Source organism: Nanorana parkeri, unplaced genomic scaffold, assembly GCF_000935625.1.
Source record: "Nanorana parkeri isolate BGI_ZX_2015 unplaced genomic scaffold, ASM93562v1 scaffold195, whole genome shotgun sequence".
Classification (NCBI taxonomy): Eukaryota; Metazoa; Chordata; class Amphibia; order Anura; family Dicroglossidae; genus Nanorana; species Nanorana parkeri.
The window spans coordinates 736,395-760,881 of NW_017306463.1; the positions used below are offsets into that span (position 1 = coordinate 736,395).

At 42.4% G+C, this 24,487-nt stretch overlaps 1 protein-coding gene across 1 annotated transcript; it reads left to right on the forward strand.

The window, feature by feature from the left end:
* NUP93 (nucleoporin 93) lies at positions 1 to 24,024 on the forward strand. The gene is made up of 22 exons (XM_018555391.1): positions 1 to 95; positions 1,489 to 1,680; positions 1,858 to 1,975; positions 3,858 to 3,920; positions 4,050 to 4,178; positions 4,266 to 4,340; positions 5,918 to 6,010; positions 7,016 to 7,155; positions 9,285 to 9,417; positions 9,504 to 9,658; positions 10,672 to 10,837; positions 12,855 to 12,948; positions 13,035 to 13,226; positions 15,279 to 15,405; positions 16,470 to 16,542; positions 16,629 to 16,673; positions 17,005 to 17,121; positions 17,821 to 17,939; positions 19,888 to 20,005; positions 22,328 to 22,411; positions 23,602 to 23,730; positions 23,816 to 24,024. Exons 1-22 carry the CDS (start codon positions 28 to 30, stop codon positions 23,924 to 23,926), a joined length of 2,541 nt encoding a protein of 846 aa, XP_018410893.1. The 5' UTR covers positions 1 to 27; the 3' UTR covers positions 23,927 to 24,024.
* The last annotated feature ends 463 nt before the right edge of the window (positions 24,025 to 24,487 follow it).

The following is a 24,487-nucleotide window of genomic DNA, read 5'->3' on the forward strand; positions in this document are numbered from 1 at the left end:
GCAGGAGCTTCAGAGTGCGCGCGCAGCATGCTGGGAGGAAGTGGGCCAATCAGAGAGAAGGAGCTGGAGAGCGCGAGAAGAGCTGCGGAGGGCAGGTATGGAGGGAGACCGGGGCTGTGATATGAGGTAACCGGGAGACATGGCACCTGTGTTAGGGGAGAAGTACACGGTATAGCGAACCTTCATTGAGCGGAGTATTCTAACGCCCACCGCACTGGAAGCGACAGCCGGCTTCCTGTCTAGAAAGGCATGGTTGCCTCTTAAAGCGAACCTGTCATAGCTGACAAGTAGTACCTCTCTGATATATACAGGCAGACCGCACTCATTGGTCTTTCTATAATACTAGAGGCTCGTTCATACTGCATGCGGGCAGAAATACATGTGCTTTAGATGCAGGGCTATGCTCTTCTATACAGTCTATGCATATTACACCCAGCACTGTTATCAGTATTGAGGTATGGAGACTGACATTGCTGTCCTCAATGCATTTACATTTCACATATATTGGTGCAAGTTATTCCTGAGTCACAGAGCAGGAGTTCTGACTTCACTGGTTACATGCTTGTTCCGGGTCTCTGACTCAGAAAATGCTGAAGCTACTGATAGCCAGGTAGCTAGCATTTTCAGGTCATCCTCCATTTTGCAGGGTTATTAAACCATCTTGGGCATGGAGTTCACCACAGCTTCACAGGTTGCCTCTGGAGTCCTCTTCCATGACGACATCACGGAGCTAGTGAATGTTAGAGACCTTGTGCACCTCCACCTTCCGTTTGAGGATGCTCCCCATTCACACCCGAGACCTTGTAACACTAACGAGTCACATGACACCGGGGAGGGAAAATGGCTAATTGGACCCAATTTGGACATTTCCACTTAGGGGTGTACTCACTTTTGTTGCCAGTGGTTTAGATATTAAAGGCTGTGTGTTGAGTTATTTTGAGGGGACAGCAAATATACACTGATATAGAAGCTGTACACTCACTATTTTACATTGTAGCAAAGTGTCATTTCTTCCGTGTCGTCGCATGAAATGATATAATAAAATATTTACAAAAATGTGAAGTTTTACTTCACTGGAAGTTGCTGCATTGGGTCTGGCAGTTGTGCCCGCACCATCTTTCCCACTGAGCAAGCAGATTCCCGCACAGGTCCCGGGGGAGCAGCACAAACGTAAACTCCCTCATTTGTTTGTGCGGCTATTATGTTTGTGGAGCCACCGCAGCTGCTGCTGTCTGTCATCCATAAAACCAGCTGTGATGTGTATATTGTGTTTTTCTTCTTGGCTATAGAACAAACAATGATAGATGCCAGTTACTTTGGTCACTTTCAAATGATTTAGTGCAATTTGTGGGTTCTGTTTTTTCATGGAAGGGTACAGACAAATTTGCCCACGTCTTTATATAAATGTACTTCAGGGACTAGTATTCACTTCCAGCTTTATCACCGCCTGAACCTGTTCTGCATGTACTAACTTAATACATGTTACAGATCTTCCCTCAAAATGGACGGCGAGGGGTTTGGAGAGCTCCTGCAGCAGGCAGAACAGTTGGCTGCAGAGACAGAAGGAATCACAGAGCTGCCTCATGTGGAAAGAAACCTTCAGGAAATCCAGCAGGCTGGAGAGAGGCTCCGATCCAGGACTATGACCCGTACTTCCCAGGAGTCAGCCAGTGTTAAAGCGTAAGAACCTTCTTAATTCTAGCCTACATTCAGCAGATCACTTCTCTACAGCAGAAATGAATTTGTAATATGAGTGATGTCTTCATGCTAAGGAGGAAAAGGGGATTGAGAGATTTTTGTTTACACGTGATGTTGTGATATTAAATGGCTCAAGTTTTGATTATATCCCCTCTTCAGGTCAGTTTTGCTGGGCTCCAGAGGGTTGGACATCTCCCACATATCCCAGAGACTAGAGAGTCTCAGCGCAGTCACAACATTTGAACCTCTTGAGCCAGTGAAGGACACAGATATCCAGGTGAGTGTGCCTATATATGTCTGATCTCACTGTGTGAGGTTGTGTGTATTTGAGCAGGCTCTTGTGTTTTTTTTTTTGCAAAAGATTAAATATAGTTTTTGGTCATGAAACTTAAAGTGACAGTAAACTCAGGAGTTATATCTTAAAATACATTCAAGTACCTTAACCATGAACAAAAATGTATCTTATTTGTATATCACTCAGCTGTAGATCCTCAAATCATCTCTGAATTGGTGCTGATACTGTCCTTCCCTCTGGAGGGTGGCTACTTTTGTTCCCCATGGTCCCTGTGTGTGTTGGAAAGTAGCCACCACTCCAAGCTCACTCCCGTGATGGACTACAATCTCACATTAAGGTATCTAATTTGTATTGAGATTGGATTCCATCACAGGACTGAGCTTGGAGCGGTGACTACTTTACATCATACACAGGAACATTGGGGAACAATAGTAGCCACCTTTCAAACGGAAGGACAGTGTCAGCACCAATTCAGAGATGATTTGAGGATCTACAGCTGAGTGATACACAAATAAGATCAATTTTTGTTAATAGGGTACCTGAATGTATTTGTAAGATTTACCTCCTAAGTTTTTAATGTTATCTCAGATATTGGAATATTGGTACATGTAATGTCCCTATAAGCAACCCTGTAGCTCACATCCAACTGGAATTACACATTACCTCTGAAACAGAGTTGGACAAATCATTATGGAATTCCCCCCAGTCTTTCCAATCCAGGTGCCAGTTTTTTGTTTTGTCTTTAGGAGTCCACTCCATTGACAACAACTAGAGAGAACCTCAAAAGTTAGACAGTTTTGGCTACAGAATATATACTGTGACTACTGACATAGGGGTTAGCGGAGGGATCTGGAGATTGATACTCCTGAAAGTGCAGTACCTGAATTATAACTAAAGGCAAAGCTTTTTTTATTTGGACAGAGTGGTGAGAGGTTTAGAACCATTGTTTTTTTATTTATGTCTGTGTTTAGGGCTGCAACCAACTAATTGATGATAATAGTCGTCAACTATTCTCTTTATCGATCAGTTGGTTGGATCCCCTAGCTCTCCACTCCACACTGGGGGGAGGGCACAGCAAGCAGTGGGCGGGTGCAATAGCCAGCCTGCTATTGCAGTTTGAAATGGCCAATAGCAGGTGGCTATTGCACCATCCCGCTACCTGCTGTATTTACATTTAGTTGCCGTCTGCGGAGTCTTGCCACTGACAGCTGTCATTCCCTGGTTGAAGCTATTCAAGCACCATATGCTTACAATACAATTATTAACATTTTTTTTAAAATAAAAGGTGGGAACAAAGTAATTTTCGGTTTGGGCCTGACAAATTCTGCTGCAGGAGGTGCGTTGCAGTGCCATTCATTTCAATGACACCCCAAATGTGCCTCCCACCCACAGGGTGATCGCCCGCACTGGAATGCACAGTACCACAATGCTGTGTGTTCCCGTGCAGTGCTTTTGCAAAAAAATTGTACATGCAGTTCTACTCTGAAGTAATGTTTTTAATTGTCTTTTATCCGATTAATCGAAAAAATATTCGACCAACGAATCGATTTTATAAAAATAATCATTAGTTGCAGCCCTATCTGTGTTCCCGTTGTTCTGATTACCAAGTCACCAGGAATGAATATCTTTTAATTTTGAGTTGCCACCAGAACAGGAATTGAGGGGGAATCTTCCAATGGGGGAAACTTGTTCCTTTTACAGCTGTCTAATCGGGGATCTCTCTAACATTGGAAGGCTATCCTCTCGCTTCCTGTTAGGTCTACAGGATGGGAAGTGAGATCCCATGATGGAAAAAACACTGACCTCCCCCCTACTCTATCCAAAATGAAAAAACAAGATTTGTAATTTCTTGTTTCTGTTTCAGGGATTCCTAAAGAATGAAAAAGACAATGCACTGTTTGCGGCAATAGAGGAATCTAGGAGAAAAGTGAGTTTGTCTCTGGAACAGGAGCCTTAATTCCTTAGCAGTAGAATTGTTGGAGTTTTCATTAGCTTTAGAGTATGTTTTAGAGAACTTGTATAGAACTGACGTGAGATACATCTGCTTGTACTGTAGACGTTTGCCATGGCAGAGGAGTACCACAGGGAGTCTATGCTTGTTGAGTGGGAACAGGTGAAACAGAGGATCCTCCACACACTGCTTGCATCTGGAGAGGATGATTTGGGCTTCTCCCAGGAAGCAGAGGTTTGTCACCTCCCTGTCAACTCAGTAGTTCCTGTCCACACATTATTGAAATATACATGTAACTTTGTGTCTTTCTTGTCTCCATAGACTAGTTACATCAGTGAGCTTGGACCTCCCGGCCGCAGTTCTCTCGATAGTGTAGAAATGGCTTATGCACGACAGGTAAGCAGAACTGTACCATATTGAAAAGGATTGTTTCTTACAAACCGGTTCTATTTATCAGGATGAAAAATAAACTGAACTTGGACATAGATGTGTAGAGCACATACACAATCAAGAGTGTGTAGAGATGTCTTGGGCTGGCTTTGAGTAGGCAGATCAGTCTTACCTTATAGGTTAACAGTTCTGGCTGTGTTTTGGATCAGATTGCACCAGACCAGGCTCTACATGGGACTCTGGACGCCTGAAAACCAAAAACCGTTTTGTAAATACTAGTGACAGACTGGATCATAAAGGTATTTTTATTTATCTTACCCATGGTTCCGCTTTGAAAGGTCATTATGACAGCAGGGCAACCAGTGTTGCCAGAGATCAACAGTGGGAGCCTGTGTATTTTTGTTGTGACAGATTTCCTTTACATCCTTGGTTCCCAACTTGTGGGTCGCGACCCCGTGTTCAGTGGGTCGCTGTGTGCCTTCCACTTTTCTAGGTGAGTGGCTCCTCAGCCTATTCCTAGTGCTAGACAGTCAGTTTTTGCACCAAGCAGCATTCAAAATATGCTGCCCTGCGCCGAGTCTCAGCTTGAGGTGGGGTGGGTTGGGGCTATGGCCGTGAGGGAGTTCCATCCATACGTGCATTGCTTATAGCTCCCTCATGTGTCCTGAAGAGGAGCCTGGACCAAAGTGACATCACATTTTGGCGGCACCTCTACAGGGCGTGCAAGGGAGCTGTACAAGCAATGCACATATGGATGGAGCTCCGTCACAGCACACCAGCCCACACTGGACCCCAGCCTGACGATCCACTCCAGTTCTCGTAAATAAATATATATTTTTGGGGAGTGTGCATGTGTGTGAGATTGTGTATGTGACTGTGTGTGTGTCTGTCAGTGTTTTTGAGGGCCCCTTCACACTAGTACAGTGCGTTACCCAATGCGATTAAGGCACTACATCACGCAATCACACCTACTGTGCATTCTGGTGTGGGAGGTGCATTGTGTTGCCAGTCATTTGAATGGCACCCCAACGCACTTCCCACCCACAGTTCGATCGCCCACACCGTAACGTGGTACTGCAATGCCGTGCGTTCCATTGCAGTGCGATTTGGGTCGCGACCAAATGACCAAGGACAATGGTGGGTCCTGAGTTTACACAGTTTGAGAACCACTGCTTTACAGCACACATGCCATTAAATAAATATGTGGCCTGCCATTGCTTGCCTCTGTCTAAAAATGCTAACTGCTAGGCATTTTCTGACTTGACTTATGGCATGCATTCAGCACATAAGAGAGAGGCAGGATTCCATATGTCTATACTTGTTCAGGGTCAGAGACTTGAAAATTATTGAAGCCAAAGCTTCAGCCAAGACTGCCCAGGCATCTGCCATTCTCAGCAAGGGACTCCATAATGACAACCTACACATTTTTAAGGGCTTTTAACTACAAAGAACCACATCACCTATGCATGCTTGTATATGACTGGTCCTGTGGTTTTTGTTATTTTTTCTTATACATAATGGTAGCCAGTGTGACTTTACATAATTGGTGGTGTAAGTCTGTTTTGTTTTTTTGCTTCCTGCAGATTTATGCGTACAATGAGAAGGTTGTGAGTGGAAACCTACAGCCCAGTCTGGTGGATCTGTTTACGGCTGTTGCTGAGAAACTAGATGACAAGGTAAGAACTGAATAGAGAATCTTCACATTAAAGTCAAGGACTGTACTATATGGAGCATAATTCACCTTACTTAGTGGCCTATAAGGATTGCAGTAACTATATAAAGCTGAAAATGATAGGTTGAGCGCTTTTATACACATCATGAATTGACTTCCCAAACAACTACTAAATTGCTGAAGGTAGTGTATTGCTCACATGTACTGCATGTGCGATCAGCTATTACAGCAGCCATTTAGCGCTTGAGGGCTAGTTCACACCAGCCTTGGTGCATTCTGGCCGGATGCCATTGGATCGCATTCAGGCCAGCTGACTTTGCTTTGGGGCGTGGCGGTGCATTGAACTAAATGGCACTGTAGCCACACCCTCCGGCCGCAATGCGATTGGCCGCACGGGAACGCAAGGCACATCAATGTCTAATTTCTGTTGCCACATGATTAGTCTTGGTGTCAAAGAAAGCAAACCTGGGAGAAAGCAGTCAGCCGGTCATATGGGCACAAACTAAGATTACAGGTGGGGGGGATCAGTGTACAGATTACAATTGTAAATGGCTTGTGTAGCATTTATATAGTTATGACATCTTATTTTCACAAGTGATTTTTAGGCCTCATTCGCACGAGAGACGGCCGGCATGTACAGCTTTGTGCTGCGTGCATGGCAGTATCAGGCAGCTCTCGAGAAGGGCAGGTGCTACGTGTGATTTAGTATGCAGCCCCTGTCCTTCTCTATAGGAGTATGCGGCCGTACGCTCACCTGCCCTGCACGTCCGTACAGGTGCGGCTGTCCGTACTTTTACGCTGAAAGGATGGATCCTGTCTGCGTCTGAGCCGGGACAACCGCACCATACGGACCTGCACTTGGGGTGAGCGTAGGGCAGCGTACGGCCACGTAGTCCCATAGAGAAGGACGGGCTGCGTACTAATCACTAATTATGTAAATAGCCTTACTAATGTTCTTACCTCATTCTTGAAAAATTGTCACTCCTGGTTTCTCTGGGTCACCCTACAGAATGTATCTGATGTTTGGTTGATGGTGAAGCAGATGACAGATGTCCTGCTGGTTCCTGCCACAGATGCACTGAAAAGTCGTTGCTCAGTCCAGATGCAGACAGAATTTGTAAGGCAGGCACTGAAATTCTTAGAGGACAGGTAAATTGTGTTTTTGTTGTTTTTGATGTTTTTTTTAATAAGCCACCTAGTACAATGGTCTCTACTATAGAAATATGTCTTCGCTAGCTCTGATTTAAGCTTTAATACAGCCTGTGATCAGCATCAGCCATACTAAAATGATTTGTTAATGAGGTTTACTATGCTTTCATTTTGTTTGCCAGAGATATATTAGGTGCTGTTTTGATGAGTGACTTTTGTTTTTAAGAAAATCCATACCAAAAGATTAATACAGATAACCTTGCTGGTCTTAGATAAATCTAAATCCTAAGCTTTCTGTTTTTGCTTGGGTAGAGTGGGGAAGGGTTTAAACCTCCTGCCAGGCTTTTATTGTTGCCTTTGCCCCTGGCGGGCAGATTCACCCAATTTATTAGTTTTTGTGAGGAAAATGCCAACATTTAGACTTTTCACAAGCTATATAAATACCAATAATTAAATAAATATGGAAATTGTCCAATAGGGAAGCTTGTGGAGGTGACAACTGTAAAAGCATTTCCTACACTTTGGAGGGATTTAGTCACGCTCCCTGTTGTGTCCGAACAGGAAATTAAGGAAAATCACATCAATTGGACATAGTCAACAAAAGGTTTTAGGGTTTTCACTCTGTTTCGTTTAACCCCTTCATGACTGAGGCCTTTTTTTCATTTTTTATTATATTCCACATTTTAGGCCTGAAAATTACTTAAAACCCCCACACATTATATATTTTCTGAATGCCAAGACCCTAAAATTCCACAGAAGACACTTTAAAAGCCCCCACAGGTCATCAATTTAGAGATACCTCAAAATGCTGGCCCTAGAATTATTGCTCTCACTCCGGCGTGCGCGGCGATACCCAACATGTGTAGCGTGTTCGTCGCTTTCATACGTAGGCGCACCCGATGCGTGTTTACGTGGCGACACGGGGGTGGGGGACTTTTAAAAATGTTTTATTATTATTAGATTTATTTATTTTGATTTTAATTTTTAAAACTGTTTTTTTTTTACTTCACTTTGACTGCTATCACATGGGGGGGCTTACAAGCCCCCCCATGTGATAGCAGATGGTGGTGACAGGTACCCTTTAAGGTGATGCTGGGGGTCCAAAAGACCCCCAGTGTCACCTTTACACTGGAAATAAGCTATTGAAGTGCAGATCGCACATCAATAGCTTATAGCTGGGCTGCAGGAGCCCAGAACTGACAGCCCAGGGACCGGAAGTGATGCAATCTGCATCGCTCCCGGTCCTATGGAACGGGGAGGGGATCGATGAACGGAAGTTCGTTGACCTCCTCCCCAGCTCCCTGCGGACACCAAGGACGCCGGTCCCGGGCCAGTAGGAGGGGCAATGGAGCCCGGGAAGCACGGCGGCGGTGTCCGGCGGGGGGGCGGCCCCTTCTTCGGGACACAGAAGCGATCTGGCGACAGGTAAGTCGCCAGGATCGCTTCTGTTGTAAAGCCGACAGTCGGCTCTACAAGTTTAAACAGACTCCCGGCGGCAAAAGTTGCCGGGAGTCTGTTTAAACAGCCCCGATGCTGGCGACGTACACTGTACGTCGTCAGTCACGAAGGGGTTAAAGCAATCCGTATGCGACACTAAACTAAGAAAAAAAGGTTTTTGCTTTACATTTATTAATCGTAAACAAGTTTGTTTAGTGATCTTCTGCTGTATATAATGGTCCAACCCCCCTCCCTTCCTTCTAGGTACATCCTGATGTGTTACTCACTTTCCTTCCTCCCCATTTCAACGTTCTTCAATGTGCGTCCCTCTGCTGGACGCCTGGAAAACAGCTCATCCATAGGTGTGATTGTAGCTGTGGTTCGCAGACACACCTGGAAGGTGGACAGTGAGAACTGATCACTAGAAAGGTTGTATGGCATCAGCAGGGCTGCAGAGTGAAGATCGCTGGAATGGGAAGCAAGGTATTAAACACAGCAGGTTATACTAAGGGGTAGTGTGGACCATTGTATGCAGATCCTTTTACTTTTGATTCACTGCCAGAGGACAAGCATAAGGAGTTCTTACCTCATTTGTAGTTTGGCAGCCAGCTTTTTCTAAAGGAGTTCATCAGTGGCATCCTTGGTCGGTGTTGTACTACTGCTCATCTCTGTTTTGTGTGCTTTTTGTTCAGTTATCGGGACTACACTATGAAGAGTGTGTATGCTAACCTACAGCAGGCTCAGCTTGGAGGAATTCCTTCCACCTTCAATCTAGTGCGAAGCTTCCTTAATATCAGACTGCCAGCTCCAATACCTGGGCTGCAGGTGGGTAAACCACATGGACTATGAATTGCTTATGCTGTGATGTGTCTGTACAAAGAATTATTCTCATTCTCTTCTCATGTCTCCAGGATGGCGAGCTGGAGGGTTATCCAGTTTGGGCGCTCATCTACTACTGCTTGCGCTGTGGTGATATCTCAGCTGCTCAGCAGGTGGTGAACAGATTGCAGCATCAGCTGGGAGAATTCAAGAACTGGTTCCAGGAATACGTACACAACGACCGAAGGTAATGTACTATAGCTGTCAGCCTTGTGCTATATTTCTGACAGTGATTGGAATCTTGGGGTTTTCTTTGTAAAATGGAAGTATTGTTACTTACTAGTTTTATGATCCACGTATTAGCAGATGCCTTTTTTCATTAAAATTAGGGATGCACCGATACTTTTATCGTTGCAGAGTATTTGGGGCGAGTACTCATACTCGCCCAAATGCTCCGATGCCTAGCCCAATACTCCCGGTATCGGGAAGCCGGGTAGTGAGTTATTACACGCTGCCCGGCTTCCTGATTGGCTGGGAAGCCAGCTCCATGCTCCCTCGTCACTTGTGAAGAGCTAGCATGGAGCCAGCTTCCTGGCCAATCAGGAACCCGAGCAGCGTGTAATAACTCGCTGCCCGGCTTCCTGATTGGTCAGGAAGCTGGCCAACCAGGAATCCGGGCGCCGTGCAATGGTGCGGCGCCCAGCTTTCTGATTGGCCAGGAAGCCGGCTTCATGCTCCCACGTCACCTCATGACAAGGGAGCATGGAGACGGCTCCCGACCAATCAGGAAGCTGGGCTCCACGTCATTACACGGCGCCTGGCTTCCTGATTGGCCAGAAAGCCGGCTCCATGCTTTCTAGTCACCTAGTGACGACTAGAGACTGCTAATCGGGAAGCCGGGTAGCGAGTCTTTACATGCTGCCCGATATGGGTATTCGGTATCAGCGAGTACCAAAAAAATATATCGGTACTCGATACCGAAAAACCGGGTGCATCCCTAATTAAAATCAATAAATAAATCATAAAAATACTTGTTACAATGTGGTTTGCATACCACATAAACATACTTTGACGCACTATACACTGTTGATTTCATTGGGAAATGCATGACATAAAAACAGACAATTGTAAGTAGGCTCCTACAGCTGAGGCTTTTTACCTCTTCTGTTTCCGGGATGAAAATGGTTCTGGAAGAAAGTAAACATGTGAGGATAGGATCACTTAAAGTGAAAGATTTACCAGAAGTTTTTCATTTTCTAGGTTACTCCCAGGGACAGAAAACAAACTTCGTCTCCATTACAGAAGAGCTGTAAGGTCGAGTACGGACCCTTATAAGAGGGCAGTGTACTGTTTAATTGGCAGATGTGATATTGCAGATAATCATAGTGAGGTAGCAGATAAAACAGAAGACTACTTATGGGTGAAGGTGAGTGACTGCAGCTTTTTTTTCTCTTTTATTTTCATTAAAGTGTGCATATGTGATTGATCAGTGGCTAGATTTAAGATTTTACAGGTGGAATAATCATATATTTAAAACTTAGAAGAGCAAAGCAACACAATTTCTTTAACCCCCCCCCTTCTCAGCAAAACATAGTCACCTCTTCTTTGCTCATCGGCTACTCCAGTCACCAAGATCAATAAGAATACCTGTTAATTCTAGGTATGGACAAGTATGGCAGTGCTAATGTTTGGTGATTGGTTAAGCTCTATCACATGGTGTATAGGGAGTCCTCAGTCCTGTGTAAGTTTTACATAGGTCTGTTTTTCTTCACTTCTGGTGGCTGAAATGTCCGGCAGGGTAGTGACAAAAAGCTTTATATTGTTGCAAAGTATGTATAGCTGGCCAAGGGGACATTAAAGCGAACCTGTTGCTATACTTTTCATGAACAAAGTACATGTTCACTTAACCCCTTCATGACTGAGGCCTTTTTTTCATTTTTTGTACCCATGTTATATTCCACATTTTAGGCCTGAAAATTACTTAAAACCCCCCAACATTATATATTTTCTGAATGCCAAGACCCTATAGAATAAAATGGTGGTAGTTGCAAATTTTTATGTTGCGCAATATTAGCGCAACTCCTTATTAAACCCCAATATTTAGTGAAAGATTTAATTAAATGCCCCAAAACACAACAAAATACACATTTTGTTTAATGAAATATAAAAGATGAGGTTACAACGAGTAAAACGATACCGAACATGCCCAGGTTACAAATTGCGTGCATCTGTAAAACGGCGAAAAACCCCAGTACCCCAAAAAGTCCATAGAAGACGCTTTAAAAGCCCCCACAGGTCATCAATTTAGAGATACCCCAAAATACTGGCCCTAGAATTATTGCTCTCACTCCGGCGTGCGCGGCGATACCCAACATGTGTAGCGCGTTCATCGTTTTCATACGTAGGCGCACCCGACGCGTGTTTGCGGAGGGGGCGGGGGACTTTTAAAAAATGTTTTTATTATTATTAGAAGTTAAAGCGAAAACAAGCCAGCTTTATAAGGAGATCAGCAGAGATTAAAATAAAATTGAACACATTTTCCCAGCTGCCTGGTACAGGTTTTGACGGTTGCCTTACTGCCCTTTGCCTCTCTAAGAAGAGTATTTTCATATAAGGCCTCAGCTGATCTGCTGGCAGCAGGCAGAGTATAATGTTAAAGGGAATAGCTGTGTACAGCTATTTTATCGGTACTCGCCGATACCGAAAGCCCATTAAAGGAAGCCTGGTGGTGTGTAATGACTTGCCACCCGGCTTCCCGATGAGCACAGAAGCCAGCTCCACGCTCCCTTGTCACCAGGTGACTAGGAAGTGTGGAGCCGGCTTTCTGGCCAACCAGGAGGCCGGGGGCGGGTATTGACTCGCCGTCCGTCTTCCTGATTTGCCAGCTTCCCGACCAATCGGGAAGCCGGGCAGCAAGTCATTACACGGCGCCCGGCTTCCTTATTGGTCACGATGCCGGCTCCATCCAAGTGACGAGGGAGCATGGAGTCGGCTTCCCGGCCAATCAGGAAGCCAGGCAGCATGTAATGAATCTCTGCCCGGCTTCCTAAAACTGGAAGTTCAGGTATCCGGCTAGGCATCTGGTAACATCGGAGTACTCGTCCAAATACTCGGTATCGGCACCAATATCGATACTAGTATCGGTATATCCCTAATAATTTTATTTACCACTGTTTTAGAATGGGTAACTCCCTAAATGTGTTTCTGTAAACTATATATCGGAGAGAATAAAAAGAATGTTTATACAATAAATATTTCACAAAATAACAACATATTTGCAAATGTAATATTACTATGGATTATTAATACAAGCAGTCTGCACATTCTCTTCATCAAGAGGTTCACAAGATTGTGTTGAGCTGTAGTTATTACCTGTATACTCGAAGTAGTAGATATTGTATGCAGTATTTCCTTTATCTGATCAATCACTTTATTTTATATAGTTGAATCAAATTTGCTTTGATGATGACCCCAGCAGCTCAGCTCAAGACAGACTGACATTACCACAATTTCAGAAGCAGCTTCTTGAAGATTATGGTACATAATACAAATACTGCATATTATATAGCCCACCTTTTTTTTGGTTATGGAACAGGTTACATTTCTTATTTCTTGTTTCCCAGGTGAGTCTCACTTTGCTGTGAACCAGCAGCCATTCCTGTATTTTCAAGTTCTTTTCCTGACTGCTCAGTTTGAAGCTGCCATTGCCTACTTGTTTCGCATGGAACGGACCCGGTGCCATGCTGTGCATGTCGCATTGGCTCTCTATGAACTCCGACTACTACTAAAATCATCTGGACAGAGTGCACAATTATGTAAGTACTCCCAATGTCATGTCTGATAACTAAGAGAAAGGTCCTCTTTATTAATAAAAAATAACAACCACCTTCTGTCTGTTTCTGTGGTTTCTGCACCCATTTTGGCTGTAAGAGCTGTCCATCCATCATTGCACAGTTTGTTGCCTGGATAAATTGTTACTATTCTAACTGGCAGTGAGAAACATGGCGTAACAATGCAATTCAGTGGCTGATGTTTGTTTTATCATGTCTATTTATCATGTTTTATCTGTGTCCTCTAATAGCAGGTTATAGTCTGGTACACTCTCACCACTAGGTGGCAGGAAAACTTAGATCTCCCATATCTGTTTTATATATAAAAGACAATGGTCTTAAATTATATAGCTAATAACATTTTACAAATTCTGGCTTAAGTATTTTACTTTGTGATTATTTGACCTCTACTTTGGGATATGTAGGGGGTATGTATATTGGAATCTGGAGGTGATCTGCAGATGAACACATGGCAGAGTGAAGTGATTGCTTGTATACATTTTATAGCCCACAGACTGAAAAGAGAAGAAAAAAGGGAAAGGAGCATGACTGCCTGGCACAAAATGCGTGGATAGGAAATGCTCAAGGACAAATGGTGAATCAAGGTGAATAAATGTGAGAAGGTGGAGGTGATGTTTGACACTTACATGTGATGGAGAACATCACCTCCACCATCTCGCATTTATTCACCTTGACTCACCATTTGTCCTTGAACATTTCGTATCCACGCATTTTGAGCCAGGTAGTCGTGCTCCTTTTACCTTTTTTCCTTCTCTGTTCAGTTTCATACAGTTAGACACCCTGGTCTAACAAAAAAAGGAGCCGCATAGCGGCCACAACATACCACACAACCACAGGAGTGCGCTAACCAGTCTTAGATTCAACTTTCTATAGCCCACAGATAGATACTTGGAAATCAGAAATGCCATCCCCATTAAATAAAGAATAGAAGCATGAGGCTAATTACACTGTCTATTTACAGAAATTAGTTTGGCAATGTTGGGCTAATCCAGTTTAATTTGAGTGGATTTAGGGTGTAAGAGTAAATACACCAGGTCATGACTAACGGGAACCAACAAAAGGGTGGATTATTAGGTATGTAAGATGTGCTGTTTTGTGATGCTGTACTGATGACATTCAATTCTCTTCTTCAAAGTTAAAATCCCTGTGTCTTTTTAAGCAGCAGAAGACCTTTTTATAGCAGTTTATTGAAGCGTTATTAATTGTTCGTATATACTATACTAGTTTATGTATTAGCTAGGCCCCGTTAACACCAGGGCGGTTCGGCCGCTATGAACGATCCCACACATTGCTATGGGGACTGTTCATGCGACTGCGCAATTCGAACCGCCTCCCACACAAATTGCTCCCTGACCCTTTTTTTGCCGCGCTGATCAGTGCGGTTTTCATACGGCTTTCAATGAAAACGCGCTTTTTTGGGCATTTTTAATTGCGTTTCAACACCCAAAACCGCCCTTTTAAAATCTGTGCGGAAACCGCTCTTGTCTGCAACCGCCCTGGTGTGAACGGGGACTTAAAGCGAACAGTATGAGGATCATTATGGAAGTTCTTTTAATACATATCATCTTTGTCAGCTGGCCTCAGATCAGTTTGTATGATGCTTTTTTTTTTTTTTTTTCAATAAAACTGATTTAAGGAAAACACTTTTATTCTTGCACCCTTTCCTTACATCCTCCAAGCATCGTCTATTCCCCCCCCCCTAAAAATGAGCTGTGTTGCAAATTTCGGTCTGTTTTTTTGCAGTTTAGTTTTGAGATGAATGTTGTTGCTGCAGAATCTGTACACTAGAAACATGACTCATGGCAGCTAGCGGCCATTATCCCTGTTATTTTAATTTGGTGCACGTATACCTAAAGGACCTTTTTTGATTTTTGTAGAATATCATATAACCAGGTCTGATATATAGATGAACCATAATTTGTAAAGCATATTTTTTTTTTTTGTAATATTGTTGCGTTTGTAGTATTATGCTGAGTAACTGTATTTTATAATGTTTATCTGTTTGTTTCTGTGTAGTGAGTCAGGAAGCTGGGGACCCTGTTGGCATTCGCCGCCTAAATTTTATCCGCCTCCTCATGTTGTACACTCGGAAGTTTGAACCTACTGACCCACGAGAAGCATTACAGTACTTTTACTTTCTCAGGTAAACAGAATAACTTTAATTCAGGCTAGAAAGGCCTATGAGTCCTATTTTGTCCTGGTTAACATTGTCACTGGCACAGAGTGTGACGGCAAATCCAACATTTTACATTTGTCACCGGAACATGAATCTTCCACTCGGAGGGCTCCCTTTCTGTTGGCCACTATCTGTGAGGGCTTTGGTGAGATTTCCCTTCTTTTGTGCCTCTGGTACTGGAAATGAGGGGAAATCTTCCTAGCGGGACACAAACAAAGAAAATAGCCTGACTTGGATACTCTCTATTCTCTATTCAAAATGGGGAAAAAGCCTTTGGCTGGAGATTTACTTTAAAGTAAACATTATTTTATTGTGACTATTTTCAGTGTTCAGTACTGTCCTTCAGCTCATTATTATTAATAGATCAATACAGATTGCGTGATATCTTGACCTGTCTTTACCGATCAGTTGCTCCAAAATGCAGGGTGTTGGGAAAGGTTATGCCTATAGCTGTCTGAATACCTCTGCTGAAACTCACTTGTGTTAGAATGTCTTGTAAATGTGATGGGTCCAGACTAGGAATGCACCGACACCAAGTACAGATACTTTTCCAGCTTCAAGACTAGACTAGAGAAAAATTCATAAGTTAGGAGGCAGCTGTCATTTGTAAGGAGCACACGGAGCTCCTGGGATTTGTACATCTCTGTTTTAATGTATGTTTTTGTTTTTATAAACATATATAAAGGGATGCACTGATACCATTTTTACAAGTACTGATACTTGCCCAAATACTCAGAGATACAAATACTGATACGTTTTTGTTGTCATGTGAGAGTTTTTCTAAAACAATACAGACTAATGATTTCAGGACAGTGGTGGAGCTCCAGAACCAGGTCCCAGCTGCTACAGCTGCAACCCTGGTAGTTCTCATGAAAATGCCAGTTATGGGCACTGGTATCGGTGCATCCCTAGTCCAGAGCTCTCAAAGCCCTTCGTTATATTCTCATCCATTGTGTATACTTTACACAAGAATAAGGGATCAATGTCTGTGGACTGGCTTTTATTTTGATAAGTGAATTGATATCTTTTAGGAATGAGAAGAACATTCAAGACAAGAACATGTTCCTGAGATGTGTCAGCGAACTGGTGATCGAGAGCCGAGAGGTACCCACATTCCCTATTATAACAAGTCTCACTGTAATTTTACTTATTGTAGCAAATGTCTAAATTATTTTTGCTTTGTGTTGCAGTTTGACATGCTTCTGGGAAAACTAGAAAACGATGGCACAAGAAAGGTAATTTACTGCGTAAGCCTGACCTCATTGAGGCTTTTAAACAATGCACCTCCAAACAACACCATATATTTTTTAATGTGTTTGAATTTCCTTTCGCATAGATTAACTGTTGGCTTCTCATACGATCTACTTAGCCTAAGGAAAGTCCCCTAGTGCCTCTGGCACATTCGTGCAACTTGTTTAGTTATGTACTGCAGCTTAGGCTGGTGAGACTAGCACATTGCTTGGCACATGTATTTTGTTATAAACATGTCAACATGAAGAGTGTATAAGGGCTTTTAAAGATTCTGCATTAGGTTATTATTTGAATAATGTTTTCTCTTATTGACAGCCGGGTGCAATTGATAAATTTACAAGAGACACAAAACCAATTATTAGTGAAGTGGCATCTGTGGCAGAACAGAAGGGCTTGTTCGAGGAAGCAGCTAAACTTTATGAATTGGCCAAGGTAATGTGTGCGCATTTATTTTGTAATGCATGAATAAATGATTAAGTAAATTAAATGTCTACTTTTGAAGGATAATTCTAAGAGAAATCTTTTTTTTTTTTTTTTTGCAAGAAATGAAAATGCTATTTTCCTGTGGCCCATCCCTGTACTCTTAACATGAGAGTTAACATCTCCCACAATCCCCTTTATTATACAGCTGTGCCCCTATTTCTCTTTTGTTTGCCGTGCTTTGTGGATTGACACCTGATGATCGTATAAGTATACAAAGGTTCAATGAAGAATCAATGGGGGGGGAATTTATAAAAACTGGAGCCCATGGAAACCAATCAGCTTCTCTCTCCAATTTGTTCAGTTAAATTTTTTTTTAAATGAAAGAGAGAAGCTGATTGGTTGCCATGCACAGCTGCTCCAGATTTTGTCTCCTCTAGTTTTGATAAATTCCCCTCAATGTTCCTAACATATGCAGCATGCTGTATTTTAGTGTGAATGGGCCCTCAAAGAGCCACTTACTAGTGTTTAAGAAACAAGGATTGTGGGAAATTGTTTGAAAGACAAAAAGCCATTTTTTATTAAAGCTATAAAAACATTTTGCATGGGTGTTTAATCATCAACAAAACTGAAGTTAGAATTTGTGGTTCTTAATAGGAAAACTGTTAACCCAGTTATCTAGATTGCCGTTTTTTTTTTTTCTTTCTCTAGAATCCAGACAAAGTTTTGGAACTAACAAACAAGTTGTTGAGTCCCGTGGTTGCCCAAATTGGCACCCCACAGTCCAACAGAGAGCGCCTGAAAAACATGGCTTTCTCTATTGCTGAGAGGTATGGATCTATACCTTTTTGTATGTGTGTTTTTGTCTTGTTACGTTATAAGATTTATTTAGATCTTTTCAAAGCGCAATAACAAGCATTAGATAGTTAAATTCAAACTTTTATCCCCAAAGGGCAACCTTCCTTAATCTGTTTACCCCAGAGAAGCCCTTGAAATAAATTTTAGGTCTCGTTGAACCCCTGCTATATGCAGTTCATTGGTGATCAGTAGGATAAAATATCCCTTACATGACCAGAATACCAAACTTACAGACAGCTAAAAAGATCAGTGGTGTCATACTCTGCCACATTTTTGCATTGGGTACAAGCCTATTCCTGGTGATTGGTGGGACATTTTTGTACAGTGACATTGATTTTATTACCATTGCCCAGTTCCTGATACAGTAAAAGAGATCTGTAATATCACTGTACTGCACAGAAGACACAAAGATACTACTTTAAAGCCAGGTTCACACTGAGCGTTTTGTAGTGCTTTTTCTGCCCTAAAAACGCTCAAAAAAATCCCATTAATTTCTATGGCCCTGTTCACATCTTAGCGTTTTTGTCATAATAAGCAAAACACCTGTCCCTGGAAAAAGTATAGGAGCTTTTTTTTGGCATATTACAGCTAGTTTTGTCCATATAGACGCAATAGGAAATGCTTGAAAAACGTGCATTTGCTGTGTTTTTGCCAGCGCTTGCTGGCAATGGCTTGCTGAGATCAATGAGCTAGAATGTGCTCACAAATGCACGCACCTGGATTTTTGCGCATAAAACACACAAACGTGCAGCAAAAACGCAGTCGCCTAGGTGTGAACCCAGCCTTAGCTATTTAGACTAGGGCTGCAACCAACTAATCGATAATAAGAATAGTTGGTTGCACCGTACAACTATTCTCATTATCGATCAGTTGGTTGGCTCCCCCAGCTCTCTCCTCCATGCTTGGAGGAGGGCACAGCAAGCAGTGGGCGGGTGTAATAGCCAGCCAGCTGTTGAAATGGCCAATAGCAGGCTGGCTATTGCACCCGCCTACTATCTGCTGTATTTACATTCAGCTGCCATTTGTGGAATCTTGCCACTGGCAGCGGCCATTCCGTGGTCGAAGCTATTCAAACGTCATGTGCTTACAATACAATTATTTAAAAAAAAAAATTTTTTTTATAAAAGATGGGAACATTTTGGTTTTGGCCTGACCAATTCTGCTGTGGGAGGTGCTTTGCAGTGCCATTCATTTCAATAATCTCCCCAAACGCGAATTCCAGTGCAATTACAAAAAATTGTGCATGCAGTTTTTTTCTGAAGTACAATTTGTAACAGTGCTTTTGTTTATTTTAAATTAAGGATGGTATTTAATTCATTTTTTCTTTTTTTTTAATCGAAAAAATAATCGGCCAACTAATCAATTTTTATGAAAATAATCATTAGTTGCAGCCCTAATTTAGACTGGAATATAATCTCTCTCCCTGGGGAAATAGTGCAGTATATTAAAGGAAATCTGTAAAACCTGAGGTAAGAGATCCCTGTAATGTACAGAAGATGGAGACATCATAGAAACCACTTTTATGTTTTTTGACAGAAAGGTCATCTCACTCCCTGGGGGTAAATTTCTCTGACCTTCATTCGTGTTTGGTGTTGGGAATGACACTTAAGTGCTCTATATTGAGCATGTCTGTATTAATGCTTTATAGATTGTTGTTCTGCTGTGCTTCTGCAGTTAACAAGGCCATCCTTTGAGAATGGCCAATAATTGCATTTGTGTGGGGTTCTACATGTGGCTCTGTCTCTCGCAGTGTAATACATTCTTCGATGGCAGTACAGAGGAGGGCCAGCTTTGATGTCCATGGCAGGCCTGCTTGGTAGGGTGTATGAATTTTGATATGACAGCGTACACAGTAATGTAATGATTGTTTTGTGAGAAAAATGTTACAAAGTTTTTAACACCATTTCCTTTTTCATCTAGATACAGATCACAAGGAACAAGTGCCGAAAAATCCAGTAGTGCCACATTTTACCTGCTGTTGGATTTGATGACGTTTTTTGATAACTATCACGCCGGCAATGTAGATCTTGCCTTTAATGTAAGCTGGTACAATGATACAGTTCTGTTAAATAGTCTTTATTTTGATGATTCTTTTTTAGTGTACCGTTTAGGAGTAAAATGTAACCCCCTCTATCCCATTCAGTTATTTTTTATTTTGTTTATTTTTGCTTACCTTGTAAAGGTGCTGACTCCAGGGGCAGGGGATCGGTAATCCAGTGCTGCATATGTGTCTGTCACCTCAGCGGGGAGAGTTATCCATAAAAAAATGTTGCCACCCACTCCAGTAAAATATAAAGTGGGACACACTGTGCTCTCCTTCCCATATTCTTGTACAAGAGAAGAGTGATTTATACTTAACTGGCAATGGGTTTTCAGCTCATCATGAAGAATAACATGTTTTCTTTTTTGTCCATTTGAGATATTTAGGAATGTATTCTTAGACATTTTTGTTATACTGCTGCCTTTTATGAGGTTTGGACAGCCCCGCGTATAACTCTGCCTCCGTCCACCATGCTTCAGTTTTTTGCTTATGTCTTAGGACAGGGGTAGCCAAACTCCGGCCCTCCAGCTGTGGTGGAACTACAAATCCCATGAGGCATTGCAAGTTTCTCACAGACATGACTCACGGAGAGATGCATCATGGCATTTGTAGTTTCACCCCCAGCTGGAGGGACGGAGCTTGGCTACCCCTGGCTTAGGAGATTGTAGTTCCACCACAGTTGGAGGGCCGGCGTTTGGCTACCCCTGCCGTAGGAGATTAGACACATTTTCCTTAGCTCTGCTGAAATTTTTGTTTTGTGTCCCCATTTAAGTTTTTAAGAAAGGCTGTGTGATCTTGTCTCTACCAGGCATCTAGTCGGAGCAGCATAGCCTCAGGAACGGCTTTGGAAGCTTTGTCCAGAACTGCTAGACTGAATATTGTGGGATTAGTCTGAAATGTGAGCTACAGGCACTGAGCTTTACATTGGGGTGCGTTTCAGAATAAGGCCATCTGGCCTGAAGTAGGCCACCAGTTGGAGGCCATTTCTAGACCCTGCTAGACTGAAAGATGCAGGGCTTGCCTGAAAAGTGACCTTTGGGCACTGGACTATGCATTGTGTGGCTTTCTAGACCTCTGTGTACTGTGTTAGTTGCAGCCCCGCCGGCTCTCAAAACACCTGAACAATGCCTGCATCTAATTAGATTGTTCAGGTATTTTGACAGCCAGCGGGGCCGACAAGCAAGATACTGTAGCTTGGCCCAGTGGGAGTTTCCTCCATCCAAACAGCTTAGCATAGATGGAGGAATCTGTTGAACTTTTTCCATCTGACCATAAAAAATCTGCAGATAATCTATAGGTGTATGGCCAGCTTTATGGCTTATTGGCTTTCCTGGTTGGAATACCGGGTTGATTCTGTGTTTCTTTGGTCGTTGCAGTTTACCTATTTGCTCTCACCCTCTTTGCTATCTATCCTTCGTTCAGGCGTTAATTCTTTTAGATACTACTTGTGGTAGGTTTTCTACACCTGTTGGCTCTCTGCGGCTGTTGCCCACCCCTCAGTTTGGACTGCTTTTGGAATTCCCAAAAGTCTAGGGTTTGATGCACTCTTAAAGTCCATTGAGGAACACAGTTCCCACCCCTCCTAATTATTGGTTTTATGTACTGCGTGCACTCAAACCTGAGGCATGACAGTTGAAGGCAGGGTTATATATGGTCTGGCCAGTGTGTAAACCTCTAAAGGCAGCAGTGTAACCCACATGTCTAAGGATTACTACATTCCTGTGTCCCTCAATGGACTTTACATTATTTTGTGTACTTACTGTAAAATATTTTTCTTGAACTGTCATTTGGAAGTGATGGGACCAATCTGAGCATTTTCTTTGAGTAATTGGGCAGTGGAAAAATAAATCTGTACACATATCAACTGTAAGCGGGCCTCGGTATGCTCGAGCAGACACCCAGAAATCCTTTTACATATTCTCAATTATCTTTTACAGCGCCCAAGGAGTCCATTTTCCCCAGAGCACTCATACATGCAGCCACAAATCTCTGCTGGTCAGTAAGGCAGTCCATAAGATTGATTGACCAATCGAGAGCAGTTGGAGGGGGGTGGAGTAATGTGCGAATCTCACCTAGGAAGTCATTGGAATTAGGATGCTGATGCTAGTTTATGCAGGCTAACATTGGTGTGGGTATTTTTTAACAAATGTTACAAAGCATGCAAGTGTCAAATACTTTCTATTGCAGGAGCTTTTTTGATGTATATAGTAGAAATGGTTGCATCTCAGTAGACTGAAGGTTTGCCTGACCAAAATGGCACGTAAGTGGGTATTTTATAGTTTTGTAACAGATCCTATATTTGCCTTTACTACACGACAGATCATTGAGAAGCTAAAGATTGTTCCTCTGAGTCAGGATGGTGTGGAGGAGAGGGTTGCCGCTTTTAGGAACTTCAATGATGAGGTGAGTAGGCTTTCTTCTCATAGCAGTTCTTTCTTTTAATGTGTGGGACTTTAGGGAACAGTTCTGTGTGATCAATGAGCTGAGTGCCCTTTATAGGAGAACTCAGAGCTATAACAGGTTGTGCAGTGTGTAGGAAATCCTGGTTCTGCACCAAGTTGATTGATCTGTTTATTTGAAAGGTAATTTATATAACACTTCACTCTTCATATTGTACAAGAGCCGACAAGTGGGTATTTGAAATACAGCTCCAGCCAAAACCTTTTTTTTTCCAGTAGGAGGAAGAATTACGTCCAGTGTTAGGCGTTTTACTGCTATCTGTGTTGTCACTTGACATATTTTCCCTCTGTTCCTGTTTTTGGTACTATTCAAGTAAATCATGCCGTACAGGTATAGAAATTGACTTTTCCTACTTTTAATTACAAAAACAGACCCAGCTGTCCTAGAAAGATATCAATAAAATTGAGGACAATTGAAGTTCATTACATAGAACAGGTCCATCATGCGATAAGTGCTGGAGATAAGTGGGGCAGTGGTTAAGGGATATTGGTCATTTGTGGATTGAAATGCATGGGTGGCGGTGTAAGTGATAGAAAGAAAAGTGATGTGAGGTGCCAAGTGAGAACTATAACTTCTTTTCAGTATGAAACTGGTATCCAGCGCAATTAGAGGCAAAAAAAGCAGAGTGTTATAAAGAGCTTGGTTATGCATATGCTTCAAGAATTAACAGAGAAAGCGTTAAAGTGGAACTAATCATTTGGTGGTGGAGGTATGCTCTTGACATATTGTGCAAGTATACATCGTTACTGTCCATTATGGCACACTTGCATGCTATTGCAATGTCTTCTAGTATTGACAGGTCCAGGATCCATTCACCACTTTGTCCTCCCCCACTGCTCTTGGTCCAGGATCCTATGTGCCAAAGTTCTGTTGTGCCCGGCTCCTGCCATGCAGTATACACAGAACACAGAAAATCACTATGAGCTGGGGAAATTGGTTTGTTGGCAAACAAGATGTTGCATGTCTCTTCTTCCTACTGATGTTTGTTGCAAGACTTTAATTCTGCTTTAAGTGAAAGACCAGTAGGGTGTTCAGTAGTTGAGGTGGGAAGTAATGAGAATGTAAATTACTGTGAGATATGTATCTGCTCTTTACGCTGAATCTAGTTTATGCCTGTTCTTTTTATTGTACAGATCAGACAAAACTTGTCTGAAGTTCTCCTTGCAACAATGAATATATTATACACTCAGTACAAGAGGTTAAAGGGCAGTGGACCCGCCACTGTTGGCAGACAACAGCGAGTTTTAGAGGATAGGGACTCGGTAAGTGAGAATTTATCTTTTATATTAAACATTTACTGCAGAATTTTTACCCTTCTAACTACGGTAACTGTGTTGTCTGAAACAGGCCTTGCGCAGTCAAGCACGTGCTCTTATCACCTTTGCTGGAATGATTCCATACAGAATGTCTGGAGACACAAATGCTCGACTTGTACAGATGGAAGTTTTGATGAACTGATGCTGGGAAATTTTTCATTCACATCTAAGAAGCTCATTGTTTAATGCTGTCTGTTATATCACGCAAATACAATGTTTTTTTTTTTTCATTGTCTTGTTTGTTTGTATTTTATACTGGTTCACTTTGTGTTCTGGATTGCTCTGCATGGGCTGTATGCTAGATAATTACCTTACAATTGAATGGAAAAAACAGCCTAGCAGACACACCAGTGCTTCTTGGCTGCAAGCTGTAAACAAAAAAAAATGGAAATCACATGATCCCTATTCACAGAAGTACCAGGCATCTCTCTTTGGTGCTGATGACCAAAGTGAGTGTCTGTGTAGCATGGACAAGCAGTGATGGGGCTGCTATTAAAGACGATCAAGTACTTTGCAAAGTATTTTGGACAAAACGCAAGTTTGCTATATGTCTTCCATGTTCTCCCACTTCATTGCAGCAAACTGCCATATTAGGTAGTAGATATACCTCTGTCAGCATACAAAGTGACTGACCGCCATCCATTGCTGAAATACAAATTGGTTGGTTCACTCATTTTGCACGGCAATGCAAAAATAATTTTGC